Source organism: Myxine glutinosa, chromosome 10 (genome assembly GCF_964187855.1).
Source record: "Myxine glutinosa chromosome 10, kmMyxGlut1.1, whole genome shotgun sequence".
Taxonomy (NCBI): Eukaryota; Metazoa; Chordata; class Myxini; order Myxiniformes; family Myxinidae; genus Myxine; species Myxine glutinosa.
Genome location: NC_136270.1, coordinates 130468020 through 130488812, shown reverse-complemented (window position 1 = coordinate 130488812; position 20793 = coordinate 130468020). Strand labels below are relative to the sequence as shown.

Genomic DNA, 20793 nt, shown 5'->3' with positions numbered 1-20793 from the left:
ATACCTTTTATTCTCGAGCATTTTCATAAACTTACAAGACTGATAAAAACCTCAGGGTGCAACGCCTAAAGTACCAAATCAGGAGATCCCAAAATTTCCGAAAGAACTACTGTACTTTCTTTCGCACACAAATAAATGTACTGGACTGTAGATTAGCCAAGTGCCATTGTGAAAGTGTTACATTGGAAGTGAAATTAGATGTTATTCATTGAATGGACGCTGGTGAATGTGCCATTGATGTTGCCGGGTTAGTACGTTTGCCTCCGATTATGATGCATACCTTCTATGACGAGAGAGCTGCGATTGGAGATCGCCGATGGTTCCCGGTATACCAAAATCGTGATATTATCCAATTGGTAGCACTTGAAATTCTGCCTCATAATGAAAATAGACATTTTCCCCCTCAAAAAAGGGGGACACCATGAACACCAAGACTAAACAGCTAATACCTCCCTCTGGAAACCATAAAAATGCCACCGCTCATTGAAGAATAAGGAGGAAGAAGAGGTACAGGTTTATATTTATTTAAATACAGTATGTCTGGTAATTATTTTTTCTTTTGTTGTAATTATTTTTATATATTAGTTGTAATTGGTGTTGGCTTAGCGGTTCGGGCGCAGGTTTGGGATCCTAGGATCCTGAGTTTGAATCCCGGGCTATCGCTGAATTAACGCCAGGGGGGTTGACTCAGCCTGTCATCCTTCCGAGGTCGGCAAATTGAGTACCAGCTTGCTGGGATGAATGATCAGGGTGTGTACCCCGATTTAGAATAGGTACACCATATGCCTGGGCTTCGTAAGAGCGTGACCAAGGGTTGGCGCCAGGAAGGGCATCCGGCCATAAAAAAACATTGCCTCAAACAGGGAACCATGATTGTCATGGGGCCCGCAAGGCTAACCCCCGCTCTAGCGGGGAAAATGGCCTTAAAACGATCATTCATTCATTCATTCAGTTGTAATTATTTTTTCTTTATTTATTTACTAGCCAAAAGCACCCGGCATTGCCCGGGTTCTTTTTGAATGAAGTTACTACTATAATTCAGCTTTTACTCGCGGCCGTAAAAGATCGACTACTATAATTCAGCTCAGCTTTTAATTGCGAAATGGGCCCAGCCCGGCCGAGGCGGCCTCGACTGGCCTCGCCACATAGCCTATAACCTTCCCGGGGCCCGTCCCGACATTTTTGGTTCTTTTTGAATGAATTTACTACTATAATTCAGCTTTTACTCGCGGCCGAAGAAGATTGACTACTATAATTCAGCTCAGCTTTTAATTGCGAAATGGGCCCAGCCCGGCCGAGGCGGCCTCGACTGGCCTCGCCACATATAGTCTAGTAGGAAGACTAGGTCCCCCTGCACCCCCCGGAGATATACTTCTAATCAGTGTTTCTAGATTGGAAAAAATGTGTAGAAAATGACTAGCTATGGCCCCAAGCTGAAAAAATGTCCCACATACCATTTTTATGCAAATTACTGCTGCCATTATCAAAAAAACCATTTTTGACATATCTCAGCCAATATTGCAGATAATTGAAAAATGAAGGTGTCTAGACCCATGTTTTGAAGGGCATAGATCATGATAGAACTATTCATAACATGATTACATGTGTCTATGGTATACTAGTATGCTAATTAGTGCTTTATTTACAAAATAATCACAGTTTTACGAAATAATAGACTCATATTAAGGTCCGTCTACACAGACGTTAACACAAAGTTTTATTTTTCTAAATATTACAACTGTCAAAATAGTCCTAGCACTCAATGTGACCACTCTTCTCTTGCTTGTTTTAGATAAACATCATTAGCATTAGTGATTCTACACTGAGTCAGTCATCATCATTTTCATCGAAATCGTCAGAGTCAAACTCTTCTTCTCCTTCCTCTTCCTCCTCCTCTTCGTGCTCTCCTGTGTTCAGAAGATCCACCAGTGAGGTTGGTAGGATGGGACCACTGGACCACATTGGTTTCAACAGTCCTTCATCAGTCCTTATCCATCCTTGCTCCTCATAAGGTTTTGGCTTTTCGATGATAGGTTGATCGGCTCTTTTGTACAATGCTACGCGGTGGTTCACACGCTGGATGTGCGGCTTCAGGGCAAAACTGTTTTGTTTTGAGGCAAAAGAGGGACTTTGCGTAGGCCTTTCCACTGAGAACACCTTTGAGAGATCCACTTGTTACTAGTTGTGCCTCAAAGAGAATCTCTGCATATCCAGAACCACGCATCTTGTGTCCAGTGAGCATCCCGATGTAGTTCATGGATGTGTGGAAGGGTCCAATCGTTACTACATGACTAGCAAATTCATTTGGCCAGCGCCAGATGATGGGAAGGGCTTTCATGCAGACACCCAGATCAAATGTATTCAGGACCCATCTCTGACCCACCTCAGCAGTTGCTGCCTCGGAACGCTTCAGTAGCTCACGAACAACTGCGTTGTCTGTGATCGGTTGGTGGATAGGCGTGCAGTAGTCGACTGTTGATTTGCTGGGTGGGGGAGAACCAGTTGCAGAGGTGAAACCCCCTAGCCCAGGCACAGGCTGCAGGCCACAGCTTCCGATGTATCTGATGAAGAGCCAGATGTAGTACTCTTGCATCGTAGTGGCATAGACTGTGTCATTCTCTGCTGGCGGTGTGAATGATGAGCCTTCAGGGAACTTCGGGCCAACGCGAGTAAAGTGCAAGGGTGGGAGAGTTTTTGGTGTGTCGACCTTCAGGCTACGCTGTTGTGACCTATTGATGGTAGGTAGCATTCGGTCCTTGCTGCTCTCGAACCCGGGCTTGACCTCCTGCACCATGATTCCTCCAGCACTGTTTACAATGTTGCTGCCGTGCACACTGGTAGTGGTTTTATTCAAGTTGTCCCACTCACAGTGGAATACAAGGTTGCCCTCTCCTGTCACAATTTGTGGTGTACGATAAGTTGAGACTTCATCCAGGACCTTGGCGAGAGCAGTTTCCAACTCCAAGGCGAAATCGTAGCTCTCAGAGTGTCCAAGCCTGTGTAGTATTGTGGTGAGCTGTTTGCTTCGGAACAGGTGCCTTACAGTCACACAGAGGAGAATGTGCTTTGGTAACTTCCATTTTCCATCTGACACTGCACGGCACAGATCTTGTCCAATGGAGAAGACCAGACGCTTCACCTTTTCTGTCTCGATGCCCTCCTTGCCAGTCATTAGCACGCTGAGAAAGCGGACAAGGTCTGGAGGTAGGATGTCTTCAGGATTGAGCTCCATGTCTTCAGCTGTTGGTGGCCATGGTTGGTCTTTACACTCTCTGAAAGCCTGTAGAATACCCTGGCGAAGTTGGAGGGCAACATTTTGGTTCTTGTTTGTGCTTCCGAGTGTGAATGCTCGTGCGAGAGCATTGGAAACTGTTATGTTTGAGCTGTGCACAAGCCAGAAAGAAATGACATCACATTTGTCATGATCAACCTTCGTGAAGTGGATATGCTCCTTGATTGGGTCATTCTGTAGGCGTTTCAGTAGTTTCTCTGACCGATAATTTGAGTTCTCATATCCATTCAGTTTCAGTTCCTCGACATAGAGCAAGCGCAAGGAAGAAAGCTGTAGAACTTTATTCTGCTGGATGACCTGGGTTTGAATGTGTTCCAGTACTGAGTTGAATGCCTTTTCATGGGCGGCTGACATGCAAGCCTGCTCCTTTGGTGCTTCGGCTCTGTGAATCGCACGCTCATAGTTGTAGAATGCTGTGCGGAAAGCTTTAAAACATGACGGATGGTGTTTGGCCTCACATGCAAAGAGGTCTTTGTTTTTCACCTTTCGATGGAGTCGATAGAGACCCATTTTCTCAGCCCGTGTTTCGATTTGCTCCCATGCATTTTCTTTGTTTTTAAAGGATGGGAAGGTTGTAGGCCTCTCAGTATTGCGATGAGCATCTTTGGTCTCAACTTTCTCACAAAATATACACTCTGGCGGGAAGATGGGTTCAGCAGAACCTCCTGGTTTACGAGGAGAGTGATGCCATGATGAGGTTGATGGCCCTGGTTCTGTATCATCTCCCAGACGATGAAAGTGGCGGACAAAGTGCTTATAACACTTGCTGTGATATCCTACTCTTTCTAGGTCATCAGGAAGAGTTGCCGGGATCTGATCACATACTGATTGCATACGACATGGGGAGTCATGCGGTTGGTTGAGACGTCTATCCCGGATCTTTTGAAGCAGTTGCAGTTTTTCTGAAGCAGATCCTTTAATTTTACGGAGGGGCGTGAAATCCCCATGATCAGACATGGATGGTACATGAAGGATGCATGTAGGAGGAGAGCTTTGGGCTGCAGGTTCTACACTCCGTTTTCTTTTGGGCATGCTTGCTGTCGATGTCTACCATCACTGTTAAATGACAAATAAGAAATCACGAATGATGTTAAAAGTGCCTGTGAAAGGAGGCTCTGAGTTTTCAGTGAGGTAACAGAGGTTCTGAGTCATGTTCTACACTAGGGTACTTTTTAGCTGACTAAACCATGTTTAGTGGCATCAAAAGTGCTAATAGCTAAAACATCTAAATTCTTCCACACTAACGTTAGCTATCTAGGCCAATGAAACATTGTGCTAAGTTACTGTAGCTAGCTCAGCTGTCGTGCCTCTTTCTGGTTCAATTCATATACAGAAGTCAACAGATATGTCTCATGTTTGGCATTAACAAAAGTTTAAGTTACACCGACATTAGGAACATACTGTACATAGATGAGGCTAGCTTTAACGTTAGCTAACATGGTGCTAGCTGGCTCAGCTGTTATTCTGCCTGTTTATGATTTCATGCAGAAACTGAAGTCAAGAGTGTGAGTAACATTATAGTTAGCATCTTACCTGGCTAGATTGGAGGATGAATACCAAGAACAACACACAGATGGAATGGAAGACTGAACTTTCAACTGAGGTATTCAATAACATCAACGTTACCAATTGATACGAGCGCGCGACATTACCAATTGATACGAGCGCGCGAGCGCGCATGTTACATGGATCGAAATGTAAAATGGCAGCTATAGCAGCACTAATTTGGATCTCTAGTCTGTCATTTCTGCACTGTGATTGGATAACATAAAAAAATATGTTTGGGAGTTAACAGCAGGAGTTGGTAGATTTTACGTGGGCTGGGTGAGAAACCTTTAAATAAGCAAGTGAAAATCTCTCGCAATACAAAGTCAATGGTGGGAAGAAAAGTTGAGTGGTACCAATGTTACTGCCAATGTCCCGCCCCTATGCAAGACTCAGGAGCATCTTGTTGACATTTAACCTTGAAAATACCTGGGTTTAGACCCCTTATGTACCATGTTAAGTTATCTGCAGTATTAACGTATCCTTATCATTTGTAAAACTGATTATTTTGTAATTACAGCATTAATATGCATACTAGTATACCATAGACACATGTAATCATGTTATGAATAGTTCTATCATGATCTATGCCCTTCAAAACATGGGTCTAGACACCTTCATTTTTCAATTATCTGCAATATTGGCTGAGATATGTCAAAAATCGTTTTTTTGATAATGGCAGCAGTAATTTGCATAAAAATGGTATGTGGGACATTTTTTCAGCTTGGGGCCATAGCTAGTCATTTTCTACACATTTTTTCCAATCTAGAAACACTGATTAGAAGTATATCTCCAGGGGGTGCAGGGGGACCTAATCTTCCTACTAGACTAATAGCCTATAACCTTCCCGGGCCCGTCCCGACATTATTTGTTTTAGAGGTTTCCTCCTATCTTTCACCGTTCAGGAGATTAGCACGTGCAGACAAACAAACAAACAAACAAACAAACAAAAACTTTCTTTTATATATATATAGATATGTATGTGTACTTGAATATAACTGTCATTAATAAAAAAAGTTAATGTCATAGGTAAAAAGTGAAATGTAATATCAGAAATGGCATCATGAGGAACATATCCCCTGCTTATTCCATTAAGTCTCGTGAGAAAAATTGGTTTGATTTTCGTCATCTCGATATTTGTCACACTTTTCATGAACACAAAACCCCGACGTAAAGCGGGGTCTAACAGCATGTAAATGTGTTGTATTTGGCAGTTTATGTAAACAATTTGTTGGTTGTCAGAGTATTGTCTGTAAGGTGAATGCATTGGAAATGGAAATTCAATGTAAAGTGCTTCTGTACAGTATGTATTTGGTTAAATGTTTATTTTAATTTGTTATTTGTACAGTCTCTAACAGCATTCATGAAAGATCCAACTGGCGATCCCCTCTGGGATGATGAACCTGGGGCAAAGGACCTTGTCCATATCCACAGTGAAAAGGTATGATCTCTTCACCAATCCACTGACTGAGAGGATGGTGCAGAGGTGGCGTGCTCGACTTTAATCCTTCTAGTCAGGGTTATGGGCCTGAGTATAAATTGTCACACTAGTAACAGGTGGGGTGGTCCTTCAAACAGATGGCTGTCCCTTAGATAGTTTTGTAATGGATTCCATACCAGATTATGTGGTAATTCAACATATTTTAAACAATTGTTTTCTGAAGGTTTTTCATAAAGAAGGAAATCTTTTTGGCTTATAACAATGTAACTTGTGCTTTTCTTTTTGGAATTTCTGATGGGATTTTCACCATCTAAGTGTGTGCAATGGCCTTAACCACCTTCAAATCACCATATTCCATGCAAGTTTTATTAAATATTAGCAAAAGTATCCGGTTGAATTGACCGGAAAAGAAACCCAAAGTACATGTCCGTAGTGGCAGGAAAAGTTTAGCTTAATCTATCAGTTTAAATTATTTATTGGAATTTTAAAAGTTTGGGTTACACTATTGGTTTCACTCAGAGCCAAACCTCTGAGCTGCTCCTACCATCCACTGGGAAATAGTGGTGCAGCATCGGGCAGCGGAGGTTCAATTTGTCTAAAAAGACTGCAAAATATATATTTTAAAGTTTGTGTTACTCCATGAAGATCTGTATTACATCCACTTTATGTTGAGCTTTGCTTGTGTGCGGAGATTTTCAAACACAGCATTGGATGCGGCCCCCGGAAACAGGAGACAGCCAAACACCCAAACAGACACTACCCTTCACAGTATATAATCGATAATAGATATCATATCGTATGTGTCTGTCGACAATGCATAATCGAAAAAAATGTCAAATTTGACCTTTTCTGACTCTTTTGACCTTGAAAATTACCTTTAAAGTCAAAACCAGAGATGGCATCCACTCACATCATGTTTGACATCCCATGTCCTATTCATCTAGCATGGTTATTAGCCTCCGTTGGACTTATTCCGAAACAGGGGCTTATGGATTGGGTCTCATTTGTTCGTCCGTGCGTGCGTGCCTCCGCAAACATATCTCAGATGTATTGACCAATTTTGTTCATACTTGGTACAAAGACAATACATGACGGTATACATATGCACATCATTTGTTTCATGATGCGATCAAAGATGGCTGGCTGGTGGCCATTTTATTTGTAAAATAAAACGCTATATTGAACACATCCTCAACCATTTCTCGGACATGCATTTACCGATCTTGTTCAAATTTGGCACAGAGATAAAAAATGATGGTTTACATATGCACACAATTATTTTTCGAGATCAGATCTAAGATGGCCGGCTGGTGGCCATTTTGTTACTTAAACATGTCCCCAACCATTTATTGACATGCATGGACCGATTTTGTTCAAACTTGGTACAAAGACAATACATGAGAGTATACATACGCAGAAGATTTTGTTTTGTAACCCGACCAAAGATGGCCGACTGGCGGCCTTTGACTCTGTACAGCAAAGTTACTAAAACCACGGGGACTATGACATTTTATGTCTTTTTCTTGTTTTCTATTAATGGAGAAGTGTTCTCCTTTGCACAAAATATGTTATTGGCAGGTCTGGTATGAATGTTATACGTTTACAAATAACTGCTTTTTCAATTGTGATCCTTTAATTTCCTTGTTTGTTTGCTTTTTTGTCCTCATCGACATTGCATTATTCTATAACTTTTCTCATCATTGTCATACACTTTTAAATCGCCATGATGACGCAAGCGGAAGGTCCCGTCCCCCAATCGTCCCGACAATGAGGGCTGAGAATTCACACTGTAACACTTTGCATCTGCTGGGTCTCATCAGTCCTGTGATGTAACCATTATTTACCATGATCATTCCCACTCCACTTTACCATATAAAAACCACCATGGTAAATACCTTTCATGTCGCCCACAGGAACTACACAGTTTACTTAAAAAGGCAGAGAAACCTATACTGCTGATGTTTTACGCACCATGTAAGCAGCACTCTTTACAATCTTCATTTCAGTGTACACACTTTATTGTACCCTGCTCCTGCCAATTGTTGTGGTCTATGGTTTTAGTTTTGTCGTCACTGATGTATGAAAATTAAACTGTAGTGCAGATTGAGAAGGAAACTTCGGTGCAGCAGTCTGAAGTAGTGAGCTCAATGGCTGCTATATGTTTCAATATGTCACTTGGCCATGGTACCGTGAATAACAGTCTCCATCAGCGTACAGGGCTATGTCTAGCATGAAATGTTTCCCGGACATGACTCGACCATGGTGTGTCATCATCCTGTTTCAGGGTGCGGAGTGTGTAAGCAAGTCAAGCCAGCATTTCAGGACGCTGCAAGACTCGTCAAGAAATCACATGTGAGTTCTGAATTGGGGATTTGAAGAGAACGATTACAGAGAAGGAGGAAAAGAGGGAGGTATAATGTTACAAAAGGAAGTGCAGTGAGTGCTTATTAACCTCACTTAGTTTTCATTTCTCTGTTCCTCCACGTTTTCACCTGTAGTCTTATATCGTGTCTTAGCCATATTTGGAAACAAGATTTTTTTCGGATTATGATTACTGTATCACCTTTCGACAGGTGTTGGCTGCCATGAATGTTCACAATCCAGAATTTGAAGGAGTCAAAGTAGAGTTTGGTGTCTCTGGTTACCCCACATTTTGCTACTTTGAGTAAGTTAACTTCTGCTTTTTGTTTTGTCAGTTTATCATTCTTCCTAACCTTCCCCTGTATGTCGTTTGTTCTTTTATTTTTTCTTATTTTTTTAAACACTGATCTAGAACTCACTGAGGAGTTTCTTCCCGTTTGGAATGCAGCACGATGACATCAAGAGCCATCTCTGTACTTTTCTAGGAATTGCAAGAACATTAGTATGTGATGAATAAAGCAACGTGCTAGAAAGCATTTGAACCTGGGATTCTGGCATCACAAGCGGTGGGCTCAGATGGGAAAACCAAATAGACCAACTCGTGGATTTAAAAGGCTAGAATTCGGTAAATGACATTAAGATTAAGCAAGGCCTTAAATCATTGGAATGTCCTGCAAAGAAGCTGAGTCTATGGGCCTATCACTTTCCCATCGCAGACAGGTCGGTGGTTTCTGTCTTTTACCGCCCCCTCGCTGATTTCGCACCCACTGCTCTTCCCTTGCTTTTTCCCCCTTCTCCCCCATCCCTTCTCCCCTCCCTCGCTCCTCCCCTCAAGGTTTCTGCAGGGTGCACACGTACCACCATCAACCCCCTTCTGTTGAAATTACCTAAATCCAGGATCACTGCTCACCTCCACTCATTCGTTCCTTTTTTTCCCACCTGTGGAACCACCCACCTCACTCTAATCAATCTCATTCTCCCCTCCAGGTCTTCAGGACAGAGTTCATCATCATCTCAGATCATCCCCAATTCAAAACCATGGTCTTTTCTATCCTCGTTATCCTCCTCCTCCCCCCTCCCCCACGCCCCCCCCCCACCTCCTTAACAAAACTCCAATTTCTCCTCCATCTAAATTTCCAGTTTTCCTTCCTGATAGTTACCTTCACCACTGAAGGTGTACAGAGGTTATGTTTTCACCCCTGTCGGTTTGTCTGTGGGCAGGATATCCAAAAAAGTTATGGATGGATTTGGACGAAACTTGGTGGTGAGGTTGGGTTGGTATGTGGACATGGCTAAAATGATTAGATTTTGGTGAAGATCTGGATCTGGATCTGACAATGTTTTAAGTGATTCTTCACAATTTAGAGGTAGGGCCAAAACCTGTATATAGCAGGATATCTCAAAAGGTTATGGACGGATCCGGACAGGTTGGGTGTGTGACAAAGATGAATTGATTCAATTTTTATGAAGAATCAATTCAATTTAATTCAATAAACTTTATTCTCATCGCATCCATATACAATACAGTATAAAATGGAACGAAATGACGTTCCTCCTGGTCCTTGGTGCAATATAAACATTCAAGCAAGACTACACATAGTGCAATTGGACATAACAAGTGTAACGCAATACCATACATACACAGAACAATACTATAAATACACAGGATAGTATACAGTAAATACACAATGAATATCCATGGTAATATGAGTATATATCCAAGACAACATAAAATTTAAAAAAAATTCAAAATGTATAGAGTTGAATAGTTGACTGTAGGTTACTTCTGATAAGTAAACCATTTATGTAGATACATATGTATAGCAGCATATGATATATGTAGTGCAAGTGGGGAAGGGGGGGGGGGGGGGTGGGGAGGGGGCATGAGGGGAAGGGCGTTTAGACCCTGTTAGTTAAATTAAAGCGGGTGGTGGAAGGTAACAGGGTGTTGAGGAGCCTGACAGACTGGAGGAAGAAGCTGTTACAGAGTCTCGCAGATCTGGCCCGGATGCTGCGGTACCTTTTCCCAGACGGCAAGAGGGCAAAAAGTCCATATGCCGGGTGGAAACGCTCGTCAGCTATGCTGGCGGCCTTGCGTGTGCAGCGTTTGTAATAGATATCCTGCATGGAGGGGAGAGAGGCCCCAATGATGCTTTCAGCTGTCTTCACTATCCGCTGCAGAGTCTGGCGGTCCAAGACATTGCAATTCCCGTACCAGACATGGATACATCTGGTCAGGACGCTCTCAATGGTACCCCTGTATAATAAGGTGAGGATGGAGAGGGGAAGGCTTGCCTTCCTCATGCGTCGCAGGAAATGGAGACGCTGCTGTGCTCTCTTGGCTAGGGAAGTGGTGTTGAAGGACCATTTGAGGTCATTTGTGATGTGCTCACCAAGAAACGTGGTGCTCCTAACTGTCTCCACGGTGGAACCGTTGATGTACAGTGGGGAATGGTCAGCACGGGCCTTCCTGAAATCCACAGTCATCTCTTTTGTTTTATCCACATTAAGAGACAGATTAATTGTTACTACACCAGACTGCTAGCCACTCCACCTCTCTGTATGCTGATTCATCATTGTTACTGATGAGACCCACCACTGTCGTGTCGTCAGCAAACTTGATGATATGGTTTGAACTGTCCTTGGCCGAACAGTCTCGAGTCAGCAATGTGAACAGCAGTGGACTGAGCACACAGCCCTGGGGGGCACCGGTGCTCAGTGTTGTGAGGCCGGGGATGTTATTTCCGATCCGGACTGTCTGAGATCTCTCGGTCAGGAAGTCCAGGATCCAATTACAGAGGGAGGTGTTCAAGCCCAACAGGCCCAACTTCCCTATCAACTTCTGGGGGATAATTGTATTAAATGCTGAACTAAAATCAATAAACAGCATTCCTACATCAGTGTTTTTGTTTTCCAGGTGAGACAGGGCCAGATGAAAGACAGAGGATATGGCATCCGCAGTAGACCGGTTCGGATGATATGCAAACTGGAGGGGGTCTAGTGAGTTGGGGAGTCTGGTTTTCATGTGGCCCATGACTAGCCTCTCGAGGCACTTTATAATAATTGATGTGAGTGCCACAGGGCGATATTCATTAAGGCAGGACACTGTTGACTTCTTTGGCACTGGTATGATGGTGGTGACCTCAAAGCATTCTGGGACAACCGCCTGGCTCAGGGAGATGTTGAAGATGTCTGTGAGGACGTCTGCCAGCTGGTCTGCAAATTCCCCTGAGCACACGACCAGGTATATTGTCAGGTCCAGCAGCATATACAGATCTGGATCAGATTTTAAGTGACTCTTCACCACTCTTCACCAAATATATATATATTTGGGTAACAACTCGGTCAGCCGGGGGTAGGTATTGGATTGGGGTAACACCTTTGGTGCAGCAGTCTTAAGCCCCCCTCCCCCCCACTCCCTGCAGACCCCAGCCCCTCCCGCGTGTATTAACTCCGCTATATTTTTGAACTGAACGCTTCGGAGTAACAGCTTCTTCGGCTGTCCGTTTCCTTGGAAAGATTTTAATTGCAAGGCATGCGACATTTGGTGTCAGGGGTGTAGGATTCGAACCTAGCGGACATTTTGTGTTCAAGGGTTGCGAGTTCGACACCGGCTGAGGGCAAATTGGGCTCAGCTTTCGGAATCGAAAATTTTTAACGATTGTCTTTCTCTCGTCGAGGGGGAGGTAATTGTAGTGCCGAGGTCCAAATTTTATAGTCGATTGGTGTACGAAGCGCAACATCGCGTTTTTTGGAAAAAATTAAATTGATTTTTTTTTTTGAGGTAAAAATACGCGCACGGGGAACTACTTTCTCACCGCGGATGGCGGAAGCGAGTGAGATGGTCGTGCGGGTTGGGGATGCTGAAGACTTTGGAAATGAGCCGGGGGTAGGTGGTTATGAGAATAGAGTTGAGACCTCTCCCGTTCCTGAGAGATTATACGTGGAAGCATTTCTGATGGACTTGCAGGCCATTTATGATAAAATAATGAGGGGGATAAACGCAAGTAGTAAGCGACTGGAAAACAAAATGGATACCCAAAGGAATGAAATAGGTTGAGAAATGAAACAAATGAATAATAAAATGGATGCCCAGAGTGAACAATTGAGGGGAGATATGAGGGGAATGGAAGAGCGATTGGAGAACACAATTGATGCTCAAACTGACAAAATTGATGGTTGGACGAGTGAATTAAAGGAAGAGCGAAAGAATGGTCCCAATGGGGCACAGGAGAAGCCATGGGTGGCAGAATTTGAATCAAAACGGGGGAATTAACATGGGGAATGGAAGAGTGTGAAACCCAAGCTGATGCGCTTGGGGCGCAGGAGAGGTCAAATTTAAATGGGGAATGCTTGGAAGCAAATGGGGAATGTTTGGAGATAAATGGGGAGTGTTCGAATGTAAATAGGGGAAACTCAAATTTAAATGGGGAATGCTTGGCTGAGGAAAACGTGGAAGGCTATCGGGGCCGTGTGGATGTCACAATTCAACAACAGGTAGAGGAATTGAAATTGTGCAGCACCAGTGCGGTTGTTCAAATCCACAGGGGGTAAGAATATTGGAGGTCCATGTAACGGAACCGGACCGGTTGTGTATCGATAAAGACCTGTTGGGGTCAGAAGTGATTGGGGATAATGGAAATAATGATTTGACACAGCGGCTGGACACCTGTGCCAGTACCATTGAGGAAGAGGTTGACAGAGTCCAAGAGAGTCTGGGCATTGAGGTGAGTCAGTCCGTTGATGAGGTTAAGGTGACCGAGGGGACCCTCACCATGAACAACATTTGGGCACCGGAGGCTCCGAAATTAAATACCCAGTTGGGTGGGGGGTGGGGGGGGGGGGGTGTTTTGGCCCCGAGCTGGACTCGGACATGGAAGAGTCGGGAAATAGAACCTTCGAAATACTGGTTCCTGCAATTACTTTGGAACAGCTGCAGGGAGGGGCAGAACAACCCGAGGAGGGGGTTGTCACCTGCAGCTGCGGTTAATGGACACACGAGGCCAAAATTTGTAAAAGGAAATCTAAAATTAAATTGCAATGGGAATTCAATTTGGCACAGCCTTGGAGGGAGTTGGTCCCCGGGCTGTGGAATTCGGACCAAGAGAGGTCATTGGAGACGGTCTCGTGCAAAAGTTGCCCCTTTCAAAATGGGTTTATGCCAGCCACCTGGGGGGCTGTACACAACACACACAACTGGCACAACACACACAACACAAGGCTGTGCTGGCAGGATTTGGACGTCGGGTCCGGCCATGGGTGTCATGGTACGACCTGGGCCCCATGGGGGGGTCTGGTGGAGTGTGGCGTCACTTGTCCATTGGGGCGCCATCCGAGCGTGTGTCTCGGTCCAGCAGGGTCACCGGACCCTGGTTGGGGTTAAGACCTCCGGGGGTCCGGGGTGGTTTCTCACAGGCACTCGGTGTGGTGTATAATGAGGCCCACGAGGGGGAGGTGTTGTGGGCCACACTTTGGTGGCGGCATCACGGATGACCAACACGGGCCTGATGTGGTCACCTGGGCATGTAGCCTGACAGCCTCTCCCTGAGACTCTGGGACAGCCAGCATGCAATGCTGTGCTGGTCTATGGACGCGGGTCGATCCGCATGGACAGGTATGATACAGCCCACCGGACAACCATTGGGGCATCTGTGAAACGTGATGGTGTGAGAATGATCTTCCACAAATGCTCCGTTATGATTTGTGGACTCTCGGCTTGGGAAGAGAGCCATGGGTTTGATGACTAGGGGATTTGTAACGAGCTGAGCATACAGGGCCATGTTCGGCTGGCAGGTGTATGGAGAAGCACCCTTCTTTGGTGAAAATGGTGAATTGTGAAAAAATAATTGACACGGGTAATCTGAGGGTTAGATGCAAATTTAAGGGTGGATTTTGTGAGACCATGGTGGACACTGCAAAGTGGCACCATTATTGATCCAGGTGTGTTAAACCAAAGTGTTGGAGGCTGGGATAAAATTGATAGACTAGCAGGGCACAGCCTTCAACTGGCTGCGGGGGCGACGGCGCCAATATTTTGGATGCGGGGTTGTGGGGATGTAGTTGGTTAGTCTGCTGGTCAACGTGGTGCTGTGGGTGTCCGAGGTGTGTGGACCATGTGTTCTGGATGAGTCTCCTGGTGGAGCATGGCTGTCAACTAGACCTTGGGCATGGTTAAGTGTTGGTGAGCACTGGGGGCTGCAGTTGAGTCGACTGGGGGATGTGAGAGGTGCAGGGAACGTGATGAGGATGCCACGCACTGCGACCGTTCCCCCCCAGGTCCGAGGTTTTGGGAATGGTGGAGTTGGCAGCAGGTGCTCACCACATTGGCCAGCTGGGGCTAGTGCAGCCGTGTTCCTCACAGGGGGGCCGAAGGATGGATGCTGGGTCGCACCCTTATGGACACTCATTGTCCATGTTGGCGTTTCGGCTGCTCCACTGATCCCGATGGCCCTTGCACAGTGGAGGGGCGGAGCTGTCGTAGCCAAAGGTAGTCGTGTAGTAAAGGTCACCGTAGGAGGCGGATCCACATACTTGCCAGTACAGGGGATAAAAGCAAATTTGGTGAAATTTGGTTGGCCCTATGGGATAAATTTGGGATTCAGTAAGGTGGATGGCACTCTTGGACCCGACCAACCTGCAAATACCTGCATGTCAAGGTAAGGTAAGTGCCTTGAGGTGTACTGTCCCAGGTTTCAGGGTGTGGAGTGTGTAAGCAAGTCAAGCCAGCTTTTCAGGAGGCTGCTACGCTTGTCAATAAATCACATGTGAGTTAATGAATTGGGGATTTGAGGAGGATTATTATAGAGGAGTAGGAGGAGGAGGAGGAGGAAGAGGAGGAGGCGGTGACTCCAGGACACGCCCATTCTTGCAGTAACCCCCTCTATTTTGGCTTCCAAGATTCAGGGTGATTGCACAACGCAACTCTTTATTCCTCACTTCTGTTTGTGAACCGCCATCTTGTGAGGGTTCAATCATATTTTTCTTTCTTGGGCTTTAATCTCATTGCAGACCTCATGCCTACCCTCATACCTCATACCCAAGATCATTTCTACCCCCAATAGCCCTATATAACCCAACTCTCCTCTTGCACTTTATTGCTTCCTCCCCTCCTCTCTCTCCTCTCTTCATCTTTGTTCATTCGCTCGCTTGTGCCCACTGTTGTCTCGATATCCCACTGTCGGTGCATTGCCTTTGTAGCCTGTTTCATCGCACTCTTGCCTGAGCCTAGGCTGTGTATACCAACAAAAATGTCTTACCCCAAGAGGCATAAAATATGCATGATTGGTGTAGAAGTAAGGGAGGCGATCGCAGGCCAGACGGCCAGAAAAATGCTCAGATGCTTCATTACTCACAATGCTCAGAAAATGGTGAATGTATCGTCCTGAAATGGGTCAAATGGAACTTAATTTGAACAAGAGAGGTTCCAGGTAATGTTGGGCAATGCCACGTCCATTACCAAAGGTTGATGCATTCTAAAAGGGTGAGCTGTATAAAGGTAGTTGTTACCTTTGCTGATACGCCACCATTGGTGACTTTATCTGACGAGTGCAGGTTGTGGTATTTGGAGTTATTCAAAATGGTGACTTTGTTTCTGGGATGGTGGGGGATCACTTGTTTCATTGTTTACTAAATAATGCATTGTTTACCAGTGAAGGGATCGTATAGATTTGTAAACATCCAGGTGAGGAACATTAATGTGAAGCATTAGCGAATGGAGAGGTAGAAAATGTGATTTGGAAGAATCTAAGATTGGAGTTTGATGTCCTGATGATTACGGTGCTTTTGATTATTTTATATATATGTATGTATATATATATATATTTTTTTTTATCGTGATCTTTGTGTCATGATGTTATGCAGGAAGGGACGTTTTCTGTTCAACTATGAAGCCTACAATGTACAGGCAAATGATATCGTGAAGTGGCTTCAGAGGTGAGGGTACCGGGATGTCAGTTGCCTGATTGTCACCACCATTGTACGGTATTGTGTAATGTCACGGATACCCCTGGGTGGTTAGCCATCACTAAAGATTGTTTAATTCTTACATTCTTTAATATATATATATATATATATATATATATATATATATATATATATATATATATACACACTAGGCTAATGCTGTTTGTCTGTCCCACCCTGAAACATGGAAATGCTATTCGGGGACAAAACTATTACTGGTAATAGGCTTCTGCAAACGTCCTTGACCATGTGGGACATCGGCCGAGGCCTTTGTGCGAATTAGATGGAAAAAAGGACTCTACTGAAAGTTCCTGTCAACACATAGTTCAGGATAATATTTATTGCCCACTTTCCCCTATGTTGTCTGTTTTTTTTCCACACCAGCAACGACACCACTGACATGCCACTTATGATTAGGGATTAGATTTGTTTTTGGGAATTCCTGTAAATTTGCAGGAAATTGATTTGGGATTCCTGTCTTTTCCCATTTTGGGGGGGGGGGGGGGCGGTCGGGGGGGGTTGGGCTCGAACCATCTGCAGTGACAAGTTTAGATGTGATTGCACTTGTACGATCTGCTCTGTGCACCTCCTTTCCCAACATTTGGGAAAGACTCATGAACTTGTATTTTCTTGCCTTCAAAGCCATCCCACAAATGAGTTTACTAAATATGAAATCCGTGCAATGGCAAAAGCTATCTTCATACTTTTTTTTTTTTTTTTTGGTATACTGAATCGAGGCTCGTGAAAGAGCTAAGAGACTTTCACCTTTATTCACTTTTAAATTTGTTTTCTCCGCAACAGCTTGAGCGATTCACACAAAACTTTGAGCTTGGAAGCTTGGAAGCAAGCTTTGAGCGATTCACACAAAACTTAGGAACCCATGGAAAATTTTCTTTAAACAAAGTTGTATGATGATTGGATGGAAAATGCGGGAGGTGTTCCAAAAAAAAAAAATCGGTTTTCTGCAGGCTTTGGTTTACACGGTGTTTCATGTACCAAGAATAAACGGCCTCGGCCTCACTTTTCTCAGCTTCGGCCGATTTAAGTAAAAGTTGCCTCAAGTTAATCCAAAGCTACAGGTAAATTACATTTTTTATCAATCGGTCAAAAAAAATTAACTCGAGTGATGTATAGGCAACAAACCGCTGCTTCAATCACTCCCTATTTGTTTATCTTTGCTGTTAAAATATATATAATCTCCCATTTCTAACTTTCAACCAGCACAAGAATAAAAGGCTTCCTTTTTTATATCATGGTATTTTTTACCATAGGCTTCTGCTTGCCATCTACTAAATCCCAATTGTTCGATTATCAAGTTTAAATAATAGTGCTTGGTGGCATAATTTCTTTGGTATTTAATTCAGGAGATTGATGAGGGAAAGTGGGTGTGGATGGAGTGTTGAGGATAGCAGGGTTGGGAGTTCCTCCAGGCAAATCTATCTATAATTCCAGTAATCTCTGTTTGTACGTCTGTACGTTTGTACGTCTGTACGTTTGTCTGTGACCGCTGTTTCTCGACAACCACGGGTCCGATATACTTTTAACTTGCCAGGTATATTGCTGGGGACCCGAGGATGTGCCTTTTCAAGGTTTCATATTAATCGGACAATTACTTACCGAGCTATGTCCAAAAAACGATTCAACCAATCAGAGAGCAGCGAACGATCGCGTGTGCCGAACGTGGAGGACACACTCTGCCTCGGATGGCACATTTGAGAGCGTATTCATTTATTTCACGTTTGCAAACTATGTTGGCGTTAAACTATGTTTTAAAACTAATCTATCTATAATTCCAGTAATCTCTGTTTGTACGTCTGTACGTTTGTACGTCTGTACGTTTGTCTGTGACCGCTGTTTCTCGACAACCACGGGTCCGATATACTTTTAACTTGCCAGGTATATTGCTGGGGACCCGAGGATGTGCCTTTTCAAGGTTTCATATTAATCGGACAATTACTTACCGAGCTATGTCCAAAAAACGATTCAACCAATCAGAGAGCAGCGAACGATCGCGTGTGCCGAACGTGGAGGACACACTCTGCCTCGGATGGCACATTTGAGAGCGTATTCATTTATTTCACGTTTGCAAACTATGTTGGCGTTAAACTATGTTTTAAAACTAATAAAACCGAATTTGCGATTCATTCGCTTTCCTGCGCGTTTGTGCACGCGATGGCGATTTCTTTACCAAACTCCGGAAGCCGTTCGCTTTGGACCAAACCATTTCATGTAAATAGAGGGGGGGGATATAATTTTAGATATAGATATAGTACGGGCAATGCCCTAGTATTATCAATTTTTATTGCATTTTGTATTTAAATGGGATCAGCTTGGCGGCATAATGGTTAGAGCATCCGCTCTGAGTCTGGAAGTCGGTGTTTCAAACCAAAGACCTTTAAAACGGCATGTCCTGCTCTCACTCAGGCCACATGGACCTCCGGCTGCAGGGTGGAAATTTAAACATGCAGACAGATGAATGCTACATAAAACACAGAAAGGGGGGGAGGTGGGGGGGAAAGAAGCAAACACTGGGAGCTTAGAAGCAAACACTCGGGGAAATGAGGACGAGAGTTTTTCTAAACACCTCATTGGACTGCCTTGCCGGTAAATTTATTTTTGTATGCTTGTACTAAGGGTGTCGGAGTGAACTCCATTCAATGTACAATGTGTGCTGAGTGGGTTCATCAAAAATGCAGTGGTCTGAGAGGGTCATTAACCAGTGTGGCAGCTACATTCAAATGTAAGGTGTGCACAGAGGGAGCTGCAGATGGAGGAAATGTTGAGTTGGATCTTGGAGACGGCGTGAAGCTGGAAGGTGTGAAAACATTTTGTTACCTAGGAGACATGCTGAATGGAGAAGGTGGATCAGACTCGGCAACGGTTGCTAGAGTGAGATGTGCATGGAAGAAGTTTCGGGAACTGAGTGGCGTGCTGTTGAGGAGGGGAGTGTCGTTGAACCTGAAGGGAAAGGTGTATGCTGCATGTGTGAGAAGTGTTATGATTTATGGGAGCGAGACATGGGTAATGAACGTGGAGCAGCAACGAAGGCTGGAAAGGGTGGAAATGCGAATGGTTCGGTGGATGTGCGGAGTATCGTTGAGAGAGAGGAAGACAAATGATGAATTGCGAAAGATGATGGGAATAGAGCCTGTGATTGATGCTGTGAAGAGGAACAGGTTGAGATGATTTGGTCATGTGTTGAGGAAGGATGAAAGTGACTGGTTGAGAAGAGTGATGGAAATTAATGTAGAAGGAAGTAGAGGACGGGGAAGACCGAGAAAGACTTGGCTGAAGATGGTGGAAGAAGAAATGCGGGCAAGGGGGTTAACAAGGAGAGATGCAGAAAATAGGGCAAAATGGAGAAGATCGTCATGGGGACCACAAGGCTAACCCCCGCTCTAGCAGGGAAAATCGCCTTAAAATGCCTGTTGGTGTTTGTATGCTTGTATTAAACATGTGCGATGAAATAACTATTTAATTTATCCCCTTTTAACCACAAAGCCATGTCCGTAACAATATTCACCAAATCGCTGATTTGTGTCGTGGATGCGTTCCACAAAACTGCGACGTTGTCTGAAAAGACGTTATTCGGATACAGTTTTCCCATATACGTCGTGTTATAATGGGAGGATGTGTTGTCAGGGGAAAAAAAAATTGGTCAGCCTAACTTAACTTGGCCCTTATCTAAGTACATGTTAGAAAAAAAATTAAACAAATCGATACAGTACACAATTTAAATAATGTATGCACACAAATAAACAATGGGGTTGAGAGTGGCTGGGACGACAGGGAGGGAGAAGCAGCGCTAACCTGCTTTGGTTGAACGTCTGAGCTGGCTAAGCGACGTGCTAGTACTCTCTCACACCCAGTGGTTCAAGCGGTCACCGCACCAAACACTGGGTGCTTTCTGTGTGGACGTAATCGTCCCAAACCCAATCTGTCCTTAAACGTAAGATTAATAACTGAAGCTGTTTGCGATCAGAGCAGGTCAAATCACACGGAGACCAAGTGACTTAATGTGTGTATTTACTAAGTAAACAGGGAGGGAGAACAAAGGACACAAAATCATTTCTTATCACAGTTTATTCACAAAGGTACACATTCCGGGTATCGGATGAATGGAAGTACACTGGATGGTACTTAAAATTACACAACGACTTTATATTGGACCATCCGACTTAAATCGACTATT

At 44.2% G+C, this 20793-nt stretch overlaps 1 protein-coding gene across 1 annotated transcript in view; it reads left to right on the top strand.

The window, feature by feature from the left end:
• LOC144894093 (protein disulfide-isomerase A5-like) overlaps window positions 1-20793 on the top strand; it is an 87924-nt gene that overhangs the window by 37311 nt on the left and 29820 nt on the right. Inside the window, exons 3-7 of the mRNA XM_078786112.1 lie at window positions 6186-6278; window positions 8192-8252; window positions 8563-8630; window positions 8852-8943; window positions 16500-16571. Coding sequence (XP_078642238.1) covers window positions 6201-6278; window positions 8192-8252; window positions 8563-8630; window positions 8852-8943; window positions 16500-16571 — 371 coding nt within the window. The 5' untranslated portion in view covers window positions 6186-6200. The remainder of the gene's footprint in view (window positions 1-6185; window positions 6279-8191; window positions 8253-8562; window positions 8631-8851; window positions 8944-16499; window positions 16572-20793) is intronic.